The sequence below is a fragment of the Pogona vitticeps genome, chromosome 15 (genome assembly GCF_051106095.1).
Source record: "Pogona vitticeps strain Pit_001003342236 chromosome 15, PviZW2.1, whole genome shotgun sequence".
Lineage (NCBI taxonomy): Eukaryota > Metazoa > Chordata > Lepidosauria > Squamata > Agamidae > Pogona > Pogona vitticeps.
Window position 1 is genome coordinate 13,537,611 of NC_135797.1, and position 20,984 is coordinate 13,558,594.

Genomic DNA, 20,984 nt, shown 5'->3' on the forward strand with positions numbered 1-20,984 from the left:
GTTCACACCGTTTCTCTGATGAGGCCCGTCTTCTTCGCAGGCCCCTCTCCTCTAATCTCCTCTATAGAGCCTGTGTCCTGAGCACACTCCTGTCCTGCAGTGAGTCCTGGACCCTTCGTGCACGGCAGGAGAGGAAGCTGAACACCTTCCGTATCCATTGTCTCTGACGCATTTTTGGTATCACCTGGCAGGACAAAGTTCCAAATAGAGTAGTCTTAGATCGAGCTGGAATGTTTAGCTTGTACACATTACAGAAACAGCGACGTCTGCGTTGGCTTGGGCATGTTGTGAGAATGGCTGATGGTCGGATTCCAAAAGATCTCCTGTATGGAGAAGGAGTGCAGGGAAATCGCCCCAGGGGGAGACCACAGCTGTGATACAAGATCTGCAAGCGGGATCTGAAGGCCTTAGGAATGGACCTCAACAGATGGGAAACCTTGACATCTGACCGTTCAGCCTGGAGGCAGGCGGTGCATCACAGCCTCTCCCATTTTGAATATGAGACCCTTGTCCAGCAGGCCGAGGCAAAGAGGCCATCCGTAAACCAGCAAAACCAGGGAGCTGGACAGGGGACAGTCTGTCTTTGTCTTCAGTGTGGAAGGGATGGTCACTCTCGAATTGGCTTCCTCAGCCACACCAAACGCTGTTCCAAGTCCTCCATACAGAGCACGTGACCATCGTCTCTCGAGACTGAAGGATGCCTAACTAACCTCCTTCTTTGACTTCTCTCTGTGCATCTCTTTCCTGGTGGTGTCTGCTGAAAGCAAGTGTTGGTTTGAGCCCCAAATCCAGTGCTTAGGGAGGGGCACGACCTAATGGGGACCCATTCAGAGGCCACAGAGTTCACTGTGGGCCTGGATTCGAGTTTCGGGGCTGGTTTTCGAGGGCTGCTGACTTTTCCCTCAATGACCAGCTGCCTAAGTGGGGTTTGTTTTTTTTAAACCCAAGAGTGTTGTTGCTTTGAATGTGTTTTTGTTTACTTTTTCTAAGAGTATTTTTTTTTCTTCGATCCTTTTTAGTAGAGGCATACCTTCTGTTTTTAGCAATATTATATCTGAATGATGTAAACCGGTTCCGGTCCTTTTGATAGAGAAAGGCAGGATAAAAATATTTTAAGCAAATAATAAATAAAGCCTAGCCTGAATGCTGACAATCTAAGGAAACCAGCAGTCCGGAGGGTCTGCAGGATCCCCTCTTGAGCTCACTCACCTTCATGAACTAAGGAAGGGAAAAAGTCTCCTTGTGCCCAGAATGCAGCCACCGTCCCTTCCCTCTCCTGGAGAGGACAAGAGGGTGGAGCTGGTGAATCGGGCCCAAGCCAGCCCTGACTTTCCACTCAGAGGTGGATGAGTGGGAGGGGGTTTCCTGGGTTTGGGGGAGACAAAACCACGGGAGGCCATTTTGCGATGCTGGAAATCAAGCTTTATTGGGAAGGAAGACACCGGAGAAGCTTCTCCCCGAAAACAAGCAGTCAAGGCAGCCGTTCCCTGGTTCGATGGATGGGGGGAGAGAGAGCAAAGGAGATGGTCTTGGCTGGGATGGAGGGAAAAGATCCGGAAGAGAAGAATGCTCCTTGTTCGTCTCAAGGTTTTGCCAGGCCCTTTCGCCGCCTCAGTGGAAGACAAAGGAGCCCCATCGGGCTGGATCCCTCTGAGTGGGACTTGAGGGTTCCTCGAAAACGGGGTGGGAGAAAGACGTCGTGATCCTGAAGGCCGGTCCGGGTTCAAGAGAGGAAGGAAGGAGAGCAGAGACCACCTTAGAGCGAAGAGGAGAGGGAGGCAGCCGGGGGTCTCACGAAAGGGGGTTCACACTCCTTGGCGTGGCCGTGGTCAGAGAGGCTAGGAGAAGAGGCCTCTGTGGGACCGTCGCCCCCCACTACCGATGGCCCCTCCTGTGGACATTGCTACAAATCCACAAACAAGACCTGGGCCTGAAATCTCCATAACTATCAGAGGTTGCTGTGTAAAACGTCTGCCAGAGGGGATAACGCCACCAAATGTGCTCCACATCCTGGAGGGGGAGAGGAGTTCTGGAGCTTGCGCAGACAAAGCTGCTCGCTCTACAAGAATTGCATCAAGGGGGGAAAGGCCACCAAGTGTGCCCGACATCCTGGAGGGGGAGACGACGGATGGACCTTGCCCAGCCAAAGCTGCTGACTGTAGAACAATTACATCAAGGGGGGAAATGTCATCAAGTATGCTCGACATCCTGGAGGAGGTCCTGAGGGGAAAAAAGCGACAGAGAATAAGTCCTGCTCCGGGGGAGCGAAGGGAAACCCGCATCCCCACCCCTGAGGTTCCCCTCCAGCCTCCGGATCGCCTCCGCGAGAAACAGGGACGGGAAAGGGATTCGCGGCCTCTCCATCTCCATCCCCCCCCCCAGGAGAATCTCCCGGTCCCATCGCCTTTCCCTGGCGGTGGCTCCCCGCCAGATACGTCCTGGGGCCCGTCTTGGGTCGGGGGGCTCAGGGACCGGGGCAGAGAATGGGGGGATCACCTGGATGGATCACAAGACACCTAGGCATTGAGGACGGTACTTATAAATGTCCATAAAGGCTTGCTAATTGGGAACCAAACAAAACTCTCGACCGTCTGAAGGGACAAGTATCTCTTGCAAGGCCAAAGGAACGCCATACCTGGCTTCCAGGTAGGTACTCAAGAGGCCAGAGAGCAGCAGAGGCGACCTGAACTCAGCACCACCAACATGGCTAGGAAGGGCCAAAGATGCCGGATTCAGAATCCAGAGGAAAGTTCTGCCTGGATGGGGGAATCCCTCAGTTCTCTTGTCCCCTGAACTACACTTCCCTTTTGAACAAACAATTTCAAGATCTTTCGGTCAGATTCATATAATCAAGTTTTGCACTTTTGGAGAATTTCTTAATTTTTCTTTTCGTTCATCCCTGTGAGCGATTTTGGAAGGTGACTTACCAAGGGCTGAAGAAGCTGAACAGCAGAAGCCGAAAGGAGTCCGAAGGCGATGCTGGAGACGCCGGAGACGGGGAGAGTTTTATACGATTCGCTCTTGCCCGCGAAGGGGGTGGTTAAGAGGGGGGGGGAAGGTGGAACCAATATTGTTAAGCAAAGGACACCACGAACCGTTCCGAATTTCAGGGACTGTGTCTGCGCTTTCCGGTAACTGCGAAGGTGGATCCAGAAGGGTCTTTTCCCCTTCTCCGAATTCACAGGCCGTGACATCTTGGAAAGGCTTCACCTTGGCGCTTTTTCGTGTTCCTCTTAATGGGTTTTTCGTTGCTCCCTTTCCTCTTTCTTGGTTTAGAAGCACCGTCTTTGGCACATCAGTGATCCCCTCGCGGGCAATTTGTGTCCCAATCCAGACCAAGTCAATCCCTCCCCCAAAAAAGTCACCACGGCGTCCTTTTAAGTTGGAGGGAATTGGAAAACACCCTCAATTTGATTGCTTCTCCTCTGAGACAGTGGTTGGGAAACATGACTGAGAAAAGAAAAACACCCCAACGGTTGAAAAAGAACAGACGGAACGGCCAAAATGGACCAGATCCAAGGTAGATTCGAACTCCCATCCATGCCCTGCCGTGTCTGAACATGAAGGGAAGGTGGGTGCCAGATGGCGAGAAATCCCACTTTTGAACGGAGAGAAATCTGACAGGGAATGACACGGCCACGCTGGAGCCCTGGGTGATGGCGGACAACCCGCTTCACAAAATCCATCCAGATGGGCTTAACTGTCCCTTCTTTGGGCATGGGGAGGTGGCAAAAAACACCAAATAAAAAGAAAATATTGTAAATGTTCCAGTTGTGCTGAAACTCCCGAGCTTTTCATAACTGATCCTTTCCTTTGTCGAAGGATGGGAAGCGTTCAAGGCTGGCGAAGGGCTTTGAAGCCTAGAAAGAAAAATCCGGGGTGACCCCGGTGGCACCAACCACGATCCAGGTTGGCCAAAGAAGGGTGGGTGGGTGGTTTGTGTCTCCCAGGAAGGACATTTTCCCCTCCATTGTGTTCACTGATGATACCAGATTTCCTCCCCTCCATCCAAGCGATGCCAGGCCGAACGCTCTCCCTACTTTTAAAACAGTGAGAAAGCCCTTGCTTTTTGGTACGTTGAAACCTCTCCTCGAAAATAGGAGGAATCTGTTCGGTTGGTTCTTCCGGTGGAAGCTTTTCATGCTCATCCTGTTCAAGAAGAAACAAAATAAAAATCAAATCAACAAACACAATCCTTTCAGAACAATCTATTATAGTTTCAACCACTTAAAATTATTTTCTTTAAAACAGTGGTTTTTGAAGGCTGCTCTTCTCCAAGGTGGCTGATTAAGAAATCGCTACCATCAAGTCTAAACCTTTCTCTTTAAGGTTAAATCTACTAAATGAAAGTCAGGGGAAAGGTGGCACAGGAGGGAATGTGATGGTCTTTAAACAAAGTTCCTTGAAGGGTTTCTTCAAGATTTGGAAAGATCTTTTTACAATCCGTTTCTTAAAGCCATGTTGATTTCTTAAGAGGGAAGAGGAGGCGGTTGCGTGGGCAGAAATGCCAGGAAGAACCCACCCTTAAGCGGCACCGGGTGGCACCGATTGACCAAAAGCAGGGGGAAACAAGCCCTCCGTCGGGATGAGCCCTTAAAGGGTCGCAATACGGTAGCATCAGCCTCTAGGATGGATCGTGGGCCTGCATTTCGAGGAGGTGAGAAGCTGACCTTCCACACCGTGAAGAAACAGGAAAGGAAAGCCAAGCTTTGGGTCACAAGAGGCTTCTGGACAAAAGCCTCGGGGCTGAAAAGATGCAAGGTGTGCGCACACGTCCACCTCCCTGGATCGCCTCGTCCCTCACGCAGTCCTGAGCCGGCCCTGCGTTTCTACAGCATCTGGCACGGCCTGTGCTTCTCTAGCGAGACGCCAAGGACCGGAGGGTCAGAGGGAGGCACCGTCCCAAATACTGAGGACCTGCTTCTTCCCCAGGGAACTGCCTGAGCCGGACCTGGAGCTACGGAAGAATAGGCACCGATCCCTTTGAATGGACCGAAATGTTCACACCGTTTCTATGATGAGGCCCGTCTTCTTCGCAGGCCCCTTTCCTCTAATCTCACAGTTTCCTCCTTCTTTGACCTGTCTCTGTGCATCTCTTTCCTGGTGGTGTCCGCTGGGCGCCCCTCTTGGTTTGAGTCCCAAATCCAGTGCTTAGAGAGCAGCACAAACTAATGGGGACCCATTCAGAGGCCACCGATTTCACAGTGGGACTGAATTCGAGTCTCAGGGCTGGTTTTCGAGGGCTGCTGGTTTCCAAGAGAGAGATAAGCAGCGTCTCTCTGCCCGGTTGTGAGATTTCCGTTTCATACTCTTTTTTGGGGGCCAAAAGAAAGGGGACTGCCTCCCCCGCTCCCAAATCCAGCAGGATGGGGTTATGCTCCCCAGGTCTTGGAAATGGCCAGAGGCGCCTTCGCCTGGGTGACCGGCTAGCTAATTGTATGAACAGGAGGGACCACTCACTGCCTGGGTCAGAGTCTTGCTGCCTCCCCTGAATTCTCCTGAGAAATCAGTCTGGGGCTGGAACTATAGGTGTATGCAGATCCAAAATTAGGCATCGTTTAAAGAGAATTACAAACCACCTCAAACAAGTGGGAAGAATGCTGTGAGCTGGCGATGGACTCCACTGTTGCTACCTGGGGATGATGGGCACGGTTGGGGTCCCTCGCCTCCCTCCATATTCTCAGCAAAAAGGCGAGTGTGGGCACCTCACAAGTGGGTCAGACCAAAGGTGGGCCAAGGAGCCCCCCTGGCCCTTTTCAAGGACTGCTGAAGGGCAACCCACCCTATGGACTCCAGGCATCTTCTCCGGCTCTAGGGTCTCCTCCATCCTCTGGCGGCCTCCCAGAATCGTGGAGACTGGAGGATCTTCCTCAGCCGGGCCTCAGCCGAAGGTAGATCAGGTTGTGTTGGAAGGACTTGGGTTCGAATCCACACTCGGCCCTCACACTCCCCTGCCAGGGGACCGTGAGCCAGCCATACTCTTTCTCCCTGATCTACCTCACAGGGCCCGCTTTTGGCCTCTTGTAGGTGGTGTGTTCTTTTGCCTCTGTGTTTTTATTTTAATTTTGTGGTTGTAAACTGCCCAAAAGAGTACATTGCACTCATGGGGCGGAATACAAATCTAATAAACCGGTAAGTAAATAAATAAATCGATAAATGTGTTTAACAGATTGCCCCATGTCTTACCTCTGAGTAGAAAAAAAAACACACACACACAAACCCTGGGAAACACATGGCTTTTGATGACTTTCCGAAAGGCGCTCTTGTCCATCCTTAGAGACCCCCCACGGTTTGGCATTTCGGAACATGAAGGTGAAAGAGGCTTAGATTTTGAATCTTTGGGCTATAAGGAACTTTCATTCCTAGGGAAGTTAGGATTCAGGGATGTCAAGACTGGCCTTTGCCTTTATTTCATGATGCCAAGCTGGGAAATTAACCTGCAGGAGAAGGAAACCCCCACCACAGATAAAGGTATTGTTTCAATGGCAGATCCGCAGGACTGCAGAGTTGGAAGGGAGCGACCTTGAACGAATTCAGCAGGCAAACCCTGCCCCGAACTCAACGAGAAAGTAGTTCGTTTCTCGTCCTTTGAACCTGACCGTCCTCCGCCGAAGTAACTTCCCCAAACTCTGAAGCTTCCCCCGCTCGCCCGCCAGCCCGTCCGTGGAACAATCTCAAGGGTCCACCGGGACCTCTCCAAGCCCGAGCGCGGTGGCAGGCGGGCGTCGCACCGGTGCAGCTGCCCCCGCCGGCGCTGACGAGGCGAGAGGCGGCTCCCGCCGGGGCGGAGACCCAGGTCGGCGGGGCGGCCCCTTCCTTCCTTCCCGGCCGGCCCCCGTGGCTTCCCCCCGGCTGGAAGATGGCGCAGCTCTCCGGGCGGCTCCTGGTCGAGCTGGCCCTGAGCGCGGCCGCCTTCCTCTGCGGCATCATCTGCGCCTCGGCCCTCACCGTCACCCAGGTAAGGCTCTGCAGCCCCACAGGTCGAGCCGGGGTGGGGGTGGGGGACGGGGAATCATTTCCCACCCCCATCCTTTTCTTCTCTTCCTGGTCTGGAGAAGCTGCGCTAGAGCCTCTGAGCGCGTGCAGAGCGCCTGGCTGGAGGCAAGCTCTGCCCGGCTGCGCTCTTGAGCATGTGCAGAGTTTAAAGGGTGGTCCCCTTGGCTTGGTCGGAATGTGTTAAGAGGCTCATCGGGGCAGGGCTGTAAAAGAGGTGGCCAAGCAAGGGCGCTCCTGAGCTTGTGCAAAAGGCTTCTGGGTGCCAGTCCAAGCAGGCAGAGCAAACATCTGAGCCCTCGGGTGGCTGCTCTGTCTCTTAACAGGAAACAGAGAGATTGCTCCCGTGTTTTACCCGGATCCCCAAACCTATTTGGGGTGGGCGAGAGAGGGGTGTAAAATCTGGGCCAGGCTTAAAAACTAAATCTTCACCCCAAAGTGTTTTCCTGCCTAAAAAATGCCTTCCCTCTTTCCCAAACTGAGCCAAGGAAAGAGCCCTTCGAAAGCTGAGATCCATCTTCCTGCCTGCCAGGTTTCTAGTCCTCATGGTCCAGCTGCCTTTAAAAACTTTCAGGCGAATTTGAAAGCCAATTGTTTTTTTCCCCTTGGAAATCCCTTTAAATGTGTCATCTCGGAGCACTTGCCTCCTCCCTCCCTCCTGCTCTGTCTCTCCGAGGCAAACCCAGATATGTGGCCAAAACACGGGGATTGTGGAGTTTGTAGTCAGAAAAAAAAACTAATAATTCTAATTTCTGGCTAATAAAAGGCAAAACCTTGCAGCAGACTTGGGGTGAAAAAAAGCAACCCCAGGCTGGCTTCCTTCACCCTCTCCTCCTGCAACTCTTATCCGGGGTTAAGGCTGTCATGTGAGTTTCAGGGCTGTGCATAATGCTTGTCAGCTGAGCGCCCCAGTGAAAGTTTGGCTGGCTGCGACCATTACGTCTAGTACTTCCTTCTAGCTGAGAAAAACAGCCTCTTCCTTTTCTAGGAACGCTTTTCTTTTCCAACCAGCCCGGCCTCCGTCATGCGCCGCTTAGTGCATCAAACCCCCAGAGGCAAATTTCTGGATCATAAATGCCTCTTTGGTGTGCTCCTGGGGAATTACCCAGAATTTCTCCTCTTTTCTTTTTCCGGACACACACAAACCATCACGTGATTCTTATTGTAGTTCATTTGTTTTTGTTTTTTCCCCAAAGAGAACTTTAGTTCTTCCTCCGTTGAAAAGAGCATTAATTTAACAAATATTGTATGTTGATACGAAAAGAAGGGAAAGCAAAATTCTCCCTTTGGTTTAAAGGTCTGGTTCAGGATGTGGCCTCAAATAAAATCACCCAGCAGACAAGGAACCCAAACCTGTAGGAGGAACAGTGTAAAAGTTGGAAAGGTGACTTATTGCGGGGAGGGTGGGTGTTAAAAAAGAAAGTCTAACCTAAAAAAGGTAATTTTAGAAGAGGCAGCCGTGTTAATCTGTGCAAGCAAGCAACATCTAAAGGGAAAAAGAAGGGGGGAAAAGGACAAAACAGTGTTGCACCTGAAAAAGTAACTATTATATTTTATGTGGGTTTTCATGGATCGAGGTTAATTTTTTTCCAAACCTTGCCTTGCCAGATTCCTCCAGAAAGATGAAGGAATCCAGCCCGCCTCAAAACCACAATGGGTCTGGCTCAAGGCCATCTTACGAACTTTGTGTTGGAAGGGGTTTTCTCTAAACCTCCTGGTAAAGAATTGGTCAATTACTGCTGTTATTGACCAGCTCTCGGTAAATAGCAACAGGCGTCATGGGAATGACAAAAGCTAAAGGAAAGGTCCTCATGCCTGGTCCATCATGAAAAAATAAAACACATTGTTGGGAGAAATGCATTTCTTAGGACCAGTCAAAAGGGCAGGGAAAGCTTTCTGCCGTCTTCTGAGTTCTACAGAACTCTGCATCAGGCAAAGGTGGGCCGAAAGGCAGGGAACGAAGAAAGTCAACACAGAACAGTTAGTTTGCTGTTCTGGGAACATGAAGTTGCTTGCTGGGGAATTCTGAAAGGGGTTCACCCAAAACGTTATTTTTCCAAGCTCTGTGAAAGACAAAAAAGTGTGCAGTCCAGTGGCCAGATTCTCACTAGGGGCATGCCAGGATCCAAAGTGTAAGAAAGGAGACTCTGTTTAACTCTCAGGAAGAATTTAAGAGGCTGTTTGGCTGTGGAAGGGAGCACCTCAGGAGGTGGGGGACTCTCGTTTGGCAGGAGTTAGACGGCCGTCTGTCAGGGATGCTTTAAATTTTAGATTCCTGCATGGGCAGGGGGTAGGACTAGATGACCCTCGGGGTCCCTTCTGAGCACTGGGTGAACTTAGAAGAGCAGCTGCTCATCAGGGGGACCCTGGCTCTGTATGCACTGCTTCTAAGTGTACCACCCTGTGATTCTAGGTGTCCCAGAGACATCCCCCCCCCGCCAACCTAGTGCACTGTTTATGGCGGTGCCCCTAAATGATGTCGGAGCATCTTTCCCCGAGGTCCTCCGCCCAGCTGACCAGATCCTCTCAGGCCAGGCCCCTCGGTGTCGCTGCCCCGAGAGAGGACCGAAAGTCCTCTGCTAGAGGCAGGGCCTTCTCTGCAGTGGCCTTTAGATGATGGAATCAGCTCCCGGAAGTGCTACGCCTGGAGGGCCCCCCCCCATACTCATTTAGGAGGCAGTTTAGGAAAAACGACTATTCCGGGAGGCCTTTCATGGTCGACCGTGGTGGAGTGCCTTGCCGCCTGTTCTGCTTTGTTTTGAAAACCTGCTTTGGTGTGTCGTTGGTTTTCATGCTACGCAGCTCCTATTTGTGTTGCAATTTAGTGCTTGTGGTTTTGTGAAGTGTGGTTTTTTTTAACTGCTGATAAACTGCCCAGAACAGTGCTAATGCTTCAGCATTAATGGGGGTGATATATAAACTAAAGAAATACTGTACATGGAATGGATGGATGGATGGATGGATGGATGGATGGATGGATGGATGGATGGATGGATGGATGGATGGATGGATGGATGGATGGATGGATGGATGGATGGATGGCTAACCAGTCCACCATTTAAAAACTGCTGAGCGAGTTTGCAGATGGTTGCAACTCCCAGGGGCTGTGGGTCCAAAACCCACAGAGGGACAAACTGCTACAGCAATGTGGCCCCATAGCATCCCTCTCAGAGGTCCACTTTCTTGGCTAGCAGACCAGCAGCTCCATTCCCCCTGACTTTCTCTCTCTCTCTCTTTCCAGGGGGAGTTTGGGGGCCACTGCATCCTGTACAGTTCAGTCCTCTACAATGGGACGCTCTGGCTCAGCAGCTCCAGCCCCGTCTCCCTTTGCTACTTCGTCTCGGCCGTCTCCGTCCTCACCTCCGCCGTATCTTTCGGCATCCTGATCCATGGCATCTACAACTGCTGCTTTGGCGACAGGCAGCCGTGAGTGGGGGGTGCAGGTGGGTGGGCGGGGGGCAAAATGAGAAGCTGTGCTGCGGGCAGGAGGGGCTGGCTGGCTGACTGATTTTGGTGGCTTTTTCTTTCAGGGACCACACGTGGGTCAAGGGCTCCTTGGCTCTCACAGCCATCATCCTCTTCTTCCTCATGGTCTCCGGCTGCATCCTTCGGGTTGGTATGGATACGCTCTGCAACTCCATCCAGAAAGCGGTGGCCGCAACCAGGTGAATTTGGGGAACAACGTGTCAGATAGCTGCAGAAGCTTGTCCTGGAGGAGGGGTGGGAAATAATAAATGATAGGGGTTGAAAAATGGCTGGGCTTTGATGCACTCCTAACCCCTTTGATTCTCCTCTTCTCTCGTCCTGTCTAGCTGCCAAGAGGCTCAGCACCGCCCCTGGGTCCAGCCTTATCACGCTGAAAGATTTTATGACAATCTCTACACTGCAGAAGTGAGTGGCACTGGATGGGGTGGCATCGACTTTTAGGGAGGGCTACCCAGCAAGACTGGTTTTACTTCCTGTTCCCCATATGGGATTCCCCCCCCCCCAATTATTCCCCATCCCAGGAAAATGGCATTTAAAAGAAGCGTTCTCCTCATTTCAGATACTCGTAGGGGTTGGATGGAAAGCTTTGTCCGTACACCTGAAGCCCCTTTTGTAAAAGGAAGGAAAAATGGTTGCTAGAAACAGGGTTTTCTCCACTCCAAAACAGGATAGTCCGTAGAGTGACCAATTATTATTCTACATAATAAGCACAAAACAAGGATTAATTGGGCCAAAGAAGTCTCAGCAGCTTGCACCGAAATGTGCTTTAAATTGGTTAACTTAAATCGTGCATAAAAACCATAATGCCTGTGTTAGTCTACTACGAGATCAAAACGCAGCCCAAATCCACAGGCTGACAGGTCCTTTTTTAAGGACCAGCTGCAGTTGCACCAAAGTGTGCCAGCTTAGGAGTCCTACAGAACGCTTCCTCAAGCAGGGTGATATATAAATCATGGAAGGTGGAGGGAGCACAGGGGAGTTGATGCATGCAATGCTGCTTTGTGTGTGCCTCACTGTGCATGCCCCTGGTCTTCCGGCTGGGCTTTGACCCAGTCTTCCTCCTTCTCCTGGCTTCAGGCCGCCGCTTGGGTGAACTTCTTCTTCTGGTGCCTGATGGCCATGCTGCTTTTCCTGGAGTATTTCAACAGAGCCCCGGGCCGGCCCTTCCCGGGCAGCGGCCTCACGTGGAACGAGGAGACAGCGCCCATCTTTGGAGAGGGGCCACCCAAGCCCTAAGGAGATGGTGCAGGAGGAAGAACGTGCATGATCCAGGAGGGGGTCACGATCCTCACAACGGCTGCCTTGCTCCATCTTGGTCTTTTCATAGGCATCCAATGTTTCGTGCAACATGGCAGTCGCGCAGATGACTGCGTATTTCCTCCCCCTAACATCCCTCCTTTCGCTGAAATGATGCATTTCTCCAAGAGGGCCACAGGGTGCCAAGCAAAGATAATGCAAAGGGAGGATGAGATGATGGCTCTTCCCCAGGGGGATTAACTCTCTTGTGTCCTCAGGAAATCCACCTTTGCTAGTTCTAAGCCCTGTTTAGCCCTACAAACTTTGCAAAAAAAAAAAAAAAAAGCAAAACAAACCCAGGAGGAGATGTAGAGTGGTGGTGGTGGTGGGAAATAAAATAAAATTAAAATTGCAGAAAGCTGCTGGGGCGGAGGTTTGAGCCACTTCCACGTTTTTGCTCCAGCGTAATTCCCCGTGGCGTCTTTGCTTCTCTCAGCTTCGTCCGCCCTCGATTCCCAAGAAATAAAAGAGAAAAGTTGGGTTTTTGAACAAAAAAGGAGAATGAGGAGCTGCACAAGGAACAAACCCACCCGCGCCACACACCCTCACACGCCCAATTTCAATCTGTTTAATTCTTGCTTAAATGGGTGAGAATTCCAATTTTATTTTGTTTTTTGCCTTCTGTTTAGAGCAGGGTTCTCTCATATTTTTTTGCAAAATAAATAAAGAGATCAATGCGTGTGCTTTTGAATTGTTCGAGCAACATCTCCACAGTTTCTTCGACAGGAAAAATTCGTATCGAGGTTGGGCGCTTGAAGGGACCCCCATTTTAGTTCCCAGTCAGTTTCTTTTTTTCTCTCCCCTCAGATTTCCAGGGAGTAAAGACATCTCCTGGTGGATCAGGAACTGATTTTTAGGCTTCTGGTGTTTCCCTCCCTCAGAAATATGAGGGGATTGTCAAGTTCAGTTAAATCATTTCTACCCTCTTCAGCCCACAAATGTGATTCCAATTCTGGGCATTTTAAAGGAAAATCCTTTCAAAATTTGGCCGTTGGTAGGACAGAATAATAAACCCTGGGTGTTGCAATGTCGGTGAAAGGGGCCATGGTTTCCTCTTGCAAAGGTTTCCTGAACAGCCAGACTACTGGTTTATTTTTTTCTCTTCAGAAATATAAGGGAGGAAGTAGGAAAGTCTAATAAGAAAGATCCAGAGACTTCCAGAACTTTATTTCTGTGGAGGTTGCTGGAAAAGCTCCTTCGTCTCACGAAAAAAAAGGGGGCTCAAAAATGCTTTTTCTTTGGGCAATTAAAAAAAAAAGGCATTTTAAGACCTTTCTGTGGGGAATTTTCCTCATGTCTCCCCTCAGAGCCAGGCAAGATGGCTGGGCAGCCACTAAATACTGGTTAAGGTCCATGCCCTGTAGAGAACACATGTAAATAGGAGGAAAAGAAAAGTTTTTTTTGGTTAATATGATAATATTGGACTAAAGCCCCTCAGGACGATCAAGACCTTTCTGTGGGGAATTTTCCTCATGTCTCCCCTCAGAGCCAGGCAAGACGGCTGGGCAGCCACTAAATACTGGTTAAGGGCCATGCCCTGTAGAGAAGACATGTAAATAGGAGGAAAAGAAAAGATTTTTTTTTTGGTTTAATATGATAATATTGGACTAAAGCCCCTCAGGACGATCCCTTTTTGATGGGAATCTGTCCAAAGATGGCCGTCAGAATCCGGTCCTTGACCTCCCTGAGAGGCAAAAGTCTGTCATGGCGGGAGGTCTTTTCCCCCTTCTCTCCTCACGACGACCTTCACGAAGCTCACACAAAAAGGGTCAATCGTTTCTGGGCTTTTCAAAGGGAAAAATCTTTCCACCTCGGGCCGTGTGTGGTGGTCCATCGATCACATAAAACTCCCACGTTTGGGGCTACTCTTCCCCCATCCCCTTGAAAAGGCGCCAGAGGGCTCATTTTTTTTTAAGGAATCTCAAAAAGGCTCCTTATTAAAAAAAAAGCAATAGCTTGTGTGGTGTTTTTTTTTTTTAAACCCCTCAGACATATAAGGGAGGAAAGCAATCCCACAAGAAAGAGCCAGAGGCAGAGAGAACTTTATTTCTGTAGAGATTGGGTGTGTGTGTTTGTGAGGGAAATAATAATTAAAAAGTTTTCGCGTCATAAGAGGGGGGTCGACGGAAGACCCCCCCTCGCCGGCCGCGCCCCCCACGTTTGTTTGCCAGGCAGGATGATGGGGGGGGATTTTAAGCAATAGGTCCGTTTGAATGAAGGGCCACCTCCCTATAGGTCTACTCCCTAGATGGACCGAATAGGGAACTGACGGGGGTGGGGTGGGGTGGGGCGGTTTGGCCCGGCCCCCCTCCCCTTCTTTGAAAAGCTCGACGGCCAAGACCCCCCTCCCGCTCTTTTTCTCTCTCTCGCCTTCAAGGGACGAAGCGGACGGACTTTCTCTCTCGCCGCCCCTTCGGCCAAGGTCCGGCGGTTAGGACAGGAATCCCTTTGGCCAGGAGGAGGAATAGGAGGGAAAAGAAAGAAAAAAAGCCCAGCCAAAGGGGGGCCCACCAGAGAGGTGAGCATAGTTCGGCCTGGGGGGGGCTGTGGGGGGGGCGCTGTGGGTGGGTGGGGAAAGGACAAGAGGTCGGGGTGTGTGTGGGGGTGTTGGTGGACCCGAGGCAGGCGCTGCCCGGCTGAGCCACCCCAGAGGGAGAAGGTCCTTTCCATCCGCCCCCCCAAGAAGAAAAGGGGAAAAAAAAGGAAATGCAACCCCCCCCAAAAAAGGGTCTTCCTGGCCCTTTTCGGGATGGATCTGCGTGGGGGGGGGCTCAGATGGACCTCCCTCCCATATTAGCGCCTTCTTGTTTCACATGCTTGTTGATTTTTTTATAGATTTTTTTTGCCTTCCCAAAGGACCCGTTGAGTCCATTAGGATTTGGAGGGAGTTAGGGTGAGGAAAGGGGATGTGGAAGGGGGGGCGTTGGACCCCCCTCCCAAAATAAAAATGGTTTTTCTCATGCCCAGAGGGTGGGACGGAGGAGGAGAAAGGCTGGCAAGAGAAGAAGTGGGGTGTGTGTGTGTGGGGGGGTCCCCGTCGGGACCCGAAAAAAGAAAATAAAAAGGGGTTGGGGGGTGGCAGGGAAAGTTCCCACGGTCCCGGGCAGCGGGAACGGATTTCCCGCGCTCGCCCGCGCATGCGCACCTCAGGCCGGCCCCGCCCCCCGCTTTCGAAAAGTTTTGGGAACTCCCTCCCCCCCGTGGAGGAAAGAGTGGCCGCCCACGCTGCTCTTTGGAGCGGAGATCCGTCGGGCTTCCCTTTGTTTCTGGAGGGATCCCTTATTGGGGGGGGGGGAGAGGGGATTTCTGGTCTGTAGGCGCAAACACACACACAGATAGAGACACACACACAGACACACCCTCCCTCCTTTCCAGCCATGGGGTGGTCTCTGCCGTGCTTGGGGGGGGGTTGTATGAAAGGGAGGGAAGGAAAAGGGCCAGCGTTCCCATTTGGGGGGGGGGGAGGCCAGCCTTCCAGGCCCTTGAGACGGGGGGGGGGGCGAAAGCTTCCAGCTTTAAAAAAATAATATTTTATTTATTTGTTTGATTTGTACCCCGCCCATTTGGTCTAAAAGACCACTCTAAAAAAATAATAATTTGCAAAAGGGGAACCCTGATGGGACAAGAGGCTCAGCTCGGAAGGAGCTCAAGAGGATACGGAAGAGGAGTGGGGGGGGGAAGAGAAGAGAGGCCGCTTTTCTGGGACTACAAGCCCCACAGAAAAAAATTGGGGGGGGGGCTTGGCCTGAGTTGCCTGGCCTTCCATGGGTGGCAGCGGCAGAGAGAGAGTTGCGGGATGGAGGCCCTCATCTTGGCCCCCGGGCCCTAATTCTCCAGGGAGGGTGGAGGGGGCTTAGGGCTGGCATAGGGCTTTGTGAGAGGTCACTGGTGGGGGGCTACAGGTGGGGGGTTCCCTGTGACCAGAATGGGGCCACAGAATTGGCCCCGGTGCTATGTTCTCCAGGTGAGGTCCATAGTCTTGCAGTATGGTGCTAAAAAGGTGGAAAGAAATGTAAGGCAGGCCCTAACTAAAAGGTCCTTTTCTTGCCTTCAGCTTCACGGGAATGCCCTCCCTCCCCATTCATCATTTTTCCCAGGAAGGCAAATAAAGGGAGCCACTGCACAACCCCCTGAAAAAGATAAAGATCGGTTACATTTTTTGCTTTGATTGGGTCTAGTTACTTACATGTACCATTTCTCAGAGTGGTATTTGTTGGTTCCTTTTGAATACAGGTATACTGTCTTTTTCTGATGTAAATCATTGTTGTATACCCACCGTTTTTAGCTTTAAACGTTGTCTCACAATGCTGTAAGCCATCTGGGGTCCTTTTAAAGGAGAAACATATTGATGTACTGTATGTCCTTTTTAAAAAAAAAAATAGAAAAAGTCTTTGAGGAGGAAGACTTCAGGGAATCGAGCCCTGTATTTGGAAAAGTGCCCAAAGCTGCATCTACAAGCGGTTCTGAGCAGTCAGGTAAATAAGTTCCTTTACACGTCACCCCACCTCAGCCTCAGTCACCTGGTTCAATCCTTTAGAACAGTGGTTCTTAACGTGGGCAATAATGCCCCCCAGGGGGCGATTTCATTTTTAAGGGGGGCAGTAGAACGAAAAGGGGCGGCGTGGGGGCGCTGGAGCAGAAGGGGGGCGGTAGGGGGCGCTGGAGCAAGCCAAACCTGTGAAGATGGCTGCAGCCTTTTTACAATGTGCATAATATATATTTTCTTCCGATCTTAATTTACGTAGTTTCAGAGTTTTCGTCTTGAAATTTTTAGTTCCTGCATTGCTGTTTGTTTTTATGCCCTTTTTATATTTCTTTTTGCATCTTAAAATTCGCTTGCAACTAAATCATTAAATGTTACTTTTGGGGGCATTTCATTTTCTTGGAATTGAATTTTGTTTTCAGGGGTCATTGGATATAAGTGTCTTAAATAAATAAATAAATAAATAATAAATAAGATATCATCACCGTGGGGAGGGGGGCGATGATAACTTCCTCAATGGCTCAAGGGGGCGTTTCTTTCAAAAAGGTTAAGAACCACTGCTTTAGAACAAGGATGCCAGTCCATCAAGCTGTAATAAGATGCTTCTTTGTTTTAGGTAAGAAGCCCATTATGCAGGCTGACGCTGAAATAAATATAGCAGAGGAAGCCTCTATGAAGACCAAACCTGTAGAACTGGAACCAGCTGACAATGGTAAATCGTGGGTGTTGGATCATTTTCTGATTTGGGTAGTAAAGGATGATTGTAAACAGCATGGAATTTACTATCCTGTGCTTCTTGCAGGGAGTGACACAGAATCTCCCACCTTGAACGAAGTTAAAAGGAAGAGAAATGCTTCTGGTAGGTAGGCCTTAGCTTCACTTCAAGGTTATATTAGTATGTCTGTTATAGACGTACTAATAGAATATAAGCAAAAGCAAAGATAAATAGGTTGAAAAACAGTTTCTATCCCAGAGCTGCAGCTCTATTGAATTCCACTGTATAACACAATATTAATGTGTTGTGTGATGGGAACTGAATGTGAAGGATGTGGATGTGAATGAGAGGGATGTGTTTCATGTGTAATGTGCTATGTTTTTCATGTTATGGATGCTGTGTTCTTGTGTGATTTATTATTACAGTGGTGCCTCGCATAGCAATCTCTCCGTTTAGCGATGAAATCGCTTTGCGATGTTCCCTATGGGGAAAATTCACTTTGCGATGATCAGTCCCCTGTTTCGCTTACCGATCATCGCAAAGCGATGATTTTTTTAACAACTGATTGGCGGTTTCAAAATGGCCGCCGGGCAAACAAAATGGCCGCCCGCTGTTTTCTGGGAGGGATTCCTTGCTTTAGAGGCAGCGAAAATGGTGGCGCTATGGAGGATCTTCGCTGAACGGTGAGTTTTAAGCCCATAGGAACGCATTAATCGCGTTTTAATGCGTTTCTGTGGGCTTTTTATTTTCGCATTGCGACGCTTTTGTTTAGCAGTGATTTTTTTTGGAACGAATTAACGTCGCAATGCGAGGGACCACTGTATATGTATTGGAAATGGCATTTACTTTCGTTGTACAGAAGTAATGTACAATGACAATAAGGCAAATTCTATTCAGTGGGGGGGAGAGACAGAGGCATACTTTCCATGTGTATTCTCTCTCTCTTTTAGATCAGATTATGGAAGCAACCCACAAAAGACCCAAGTATGCCAGGAGTTCAGGTGACAACGTTCCAGTGAGACCTCGTAACATGAAGGGGGGGAAAAAACAAGGGGAGCCTGAAAATGCTGGAAGCACAGAGTCTGATGTGTCTACAGGGGTGTTTAGTGTAGAGACCAAGCTGCCTGTTGATTATTTAGAAAAACTTAAAATGATCATTCGTGTGATTAGTGTGGCGAGGGAGTGGGAAAAGAGACTGATCCAAATGATGGACTCCTTACCTGATGTGGACGTGCTTTGGGATTGCATTAAACAAATGGAGCAATTTTCTTCTGCAAATACCCCTCAAATCCAAACAGGGTTGGGATCTCCTGAGTTACAACCGCTGCCAAAAGGAGGGAAAATGAAAAGGGGGAGACCTGGCCAACGGTTTGGAAAAAGAGGGAAAAAAGAGCAAATCACAGGGAAACTATACTGGCACAAAAGAGCTATGAAATTGTTAATCCGGGCTAAAAAACTGCTTTCAGGCAGGAAAAGGCTATCTGGGCCTCTGCCTTCAAGCCCCGCACGAGAGCCCCCAGCTCCTCAGCCCGAGCTCTCCACGGAAGAGCTGGAGCCTGCAATTGAAGAGAGTGATGAGGAAACCCCAGAGCCCCCAACTCGTCAGGGTGTACGACGAGGGCCTGCAGCTGCTGAAGAAATCTCTCCAGATCCTGAGCCCTCCTCTGAAGAGCTGGAGCCTGAAATTGAAGAGAGTGATGAGGAAACCCCGGAGCCCCCAACTCGTCAGGGTGTACGACGAGGGCCTGCGGCTGCTGAAGAAATCTCTCCAGATCCTGAGCCCTCCTCTGAAGAGCTGGAGCCTGAAATTGAAGAGAGTGATGAGGAAACCCCGGAGCCCCCAACTCGTCAGGGTGTACGACGAGGGCCTGCAGCTGCTGAAGAAATCTCTCCAGATCCTGAGCCCTCCTCTGAAGAGCTGGAGCCTGAAATTGAAGAGAGTGATGAGGAAACCCCGGAGCCCCCAACTCGTCAGGGTGTACGACGAGGGCCTGCAGCTGCTGAAGAAATCTCTCCAGATCCTGAGCCCTCCTCTGAAGAGCTGGAGCCTGAAATTGAAGAGAGTGATGAGGAAACCCCGGAGCCCCCAACTCGTCAGGGTGTACGACGAGGGCCTGCGGCTGCTGAAGAAATCTCTCCAGAACCCGAGCCTTCCTCGGAAGAGCTGGATCCTGAAATTGAAGAGATTGATGAGGAAACCCCGGAGGTGTATGCGGAAGTGCTAAAGACGTGGGAATGGGAGCAAAAGAAATTCGGAGCTCGTCATATTGGGCAGGAGTTCCGACTGGTTAATTTACAAAACATAACCTCCTTTGCCCAAGCGGTAACCGCCTTGCACGGTGCCATCCAGCAGGTCCTCGATAATGTGAGCCAAAAGATTGACGCTGGGGATTTCGTGCGGATGAGATTTGAGGGTGGGGACATCGGGGACCCTTTGTTTTCGGTGAAGCTTAAAGGGGGCCTGGATGCGGACGAGTTCCTCTCTGAGCTGGGCAGCCTGCTACAGAGCGACATGGAGCTTTGCGCAGACCTCTCTTTGCGACTTGTCGTAACTGTCGTGAAGCCCCCCCGTAGGGGCATCCCTTCGCGGTGCCTGGAGAGCACCGGCTAGCCATTGATTGTGGCCAGTGAAAGGGGCCGGAGAGCTTTTTGATTCATCCGGGCAAGCCCCAGATAGCCAGCCCGCTCCTGAAACAATCGACAATCTTTCTTATGGCAGCCGAGCGAAGAGATGATGTTCCAGCAGAAGCAGCTACAGCATCCTTTTTAGCCACGACATGTGGCTGTCACTGCGTAGTTCTTTTTAGATTTTTTAATCACATTTTAAAGCTGTACACGGTAGAGGCTTCCGGGAACCAAGGATAGAAAAATTAAAAGGTCTCCCCGACTCAGCAGTCTGTTTGGGCATGCCCAACCCTGTCACTCCCAGTGTGAAATAAAATAAAGACAAAAGTTGTATGTTTTATCTGTCTTGTTTTTTATGGATGGATTTTAGAAAGGGCGCCACCCGGATTCCTTGACCGAGTGCCCTCCGAGGCCTATGGGGTTTGGTCCTCCACACACCGCCATTATGGCCTCTTGAGTGGTTTCTTGCGCCCGTTGCCGGTAGAGGGGAAGGAGAGGAGCTGGAGATCATTTCAAGGCTTCTAACAGTTCTCTAACCATGGAACTCCCCACCGGAGAGGCAGGCATGTTCCCCTCCGGTATAGCTTTCAGAAAAAACGTCCCAACCTTTAGGGTTTCCTGCTGTTGTAAAGATTGGCTTTCTTTTACTCTGACAAGTCTGATCTTAAGAGAATTTCTCTTATCTCAAGAGTCCAGGCGTCTCACCGTGGCGGTCCTGATATTTTCCGGCACACCCCTCAGCTCTTGTAGCTGAGCACTGGGGACCAAACACATCTTTTCAGCATATTCCATCACTTACTGGTTCAAAGACTGTAAGCTCAATAAGGGCCCCAGGAAACCAGGGTATTTCTTCCACCGCAGCGCGACCCTCTTGTTACTCAAGGTTTTGATCAGAGTATGTGTTTTTTCTTTAAAACACGTACCTGCTGAGGTGTTAGAGCAATGTTTCCTTTTAAAGGGTTCAGAGGAACTTCTGAAAATGGCTGTGATCATCATCCAAAGCAGCAGGACATAAAATGGCTTGTTTTAAAAACGGGAAGTTTCGCCTCCTATGTTCAGGCAGCATATATGTAGGTACAAATTATTTTTAGCCACCACCCATCCCTAATAAACCTTATGAGACAACTGGGCAAAGTGAAGTTCAAATACTAAGAAGCACTGTGAACTTGACAGATAACTATTTACGCATCCCATATGGTGTACAAACAGGTTTTGAAATGACAAGCGATTATACATGGATTCCTGCCCTCTCTTGGGAGACCGTCTTGAGACGTTTGCATCTTTCAACATTGCCCCAAAAATTTCCAGGAAGCTGAGGGAACTGAATCCCTGAACCCCATTTTAGCAGAAAATTTTAATCTTTCATTTTCATGTTTTAATCTAAGT

The 20,984-nt window shown here is 50.1% G+C and overlaps 2 protein-coding genes across 3 annotated transcripts; both read left to right on the top strand.

The window, feature by feature from the left end:
- Positions 1-6,760: 6,760 nt before the first annotated feature.
- On the top strand, positions 6,761-12,466 carry TMEM179B (transmembrane protein 179B). The gene is made up of 5 exons (XM_020810251.3): positions 6,761-6,958; positions 10,235-10,419; positions 10,524-10,658; positions 10,806-10,884; positions 11,557-12,466. The coding sequence occupies exons 1-5, from the start codon at positions 6,860-6,862 to the stop codon at positions 11,713-11,715; spliced, it is 657 nt and encodes a 218-aa protein (XP_020665910.3). The 5' UTR covers positions 6,761-6,859; the 3' UTR covers positions 11,716-12,466.
- A 1,610-nt stretch (positions 12,467-14,076) lies between these two features.
- LOC110088108 (uncharacterized) lies at positions 14,077-19,936 on the top strand. Of its 2 annotated transcripts, XM_078382120.1 has the most exons (6): positions 14,077-14,293; positions 16,158-16,250; positions 16,875-16,970; positions 17,061-17,117; positions 17,924-18,529; positions 18,653-19,936. In XM_078382120.1, exons 3-6 carry the CDS (start codon positions 16,889-16,891, stop codon positions 19,582-19,584), a joined length of 1,677 nt encoding a protein of 558 aa, XP_078238246.1. In that variant the 5' UTR covers positions 14,077-14,293; positions 16,158-16,250; positions 16,875-16,888; the 3' UTR covers positions 19,585-19,936. The 2 variants fall into 2 exon arrangements, with proteins under 2 accessions (XP_078238246.1, XP_072840136.2); XM_072984035.2 differs by having other exon boundaries at positions 17,924-19,936.
- Positions 19,937-20,984: the final 1,048 nt, after the last annotated feature.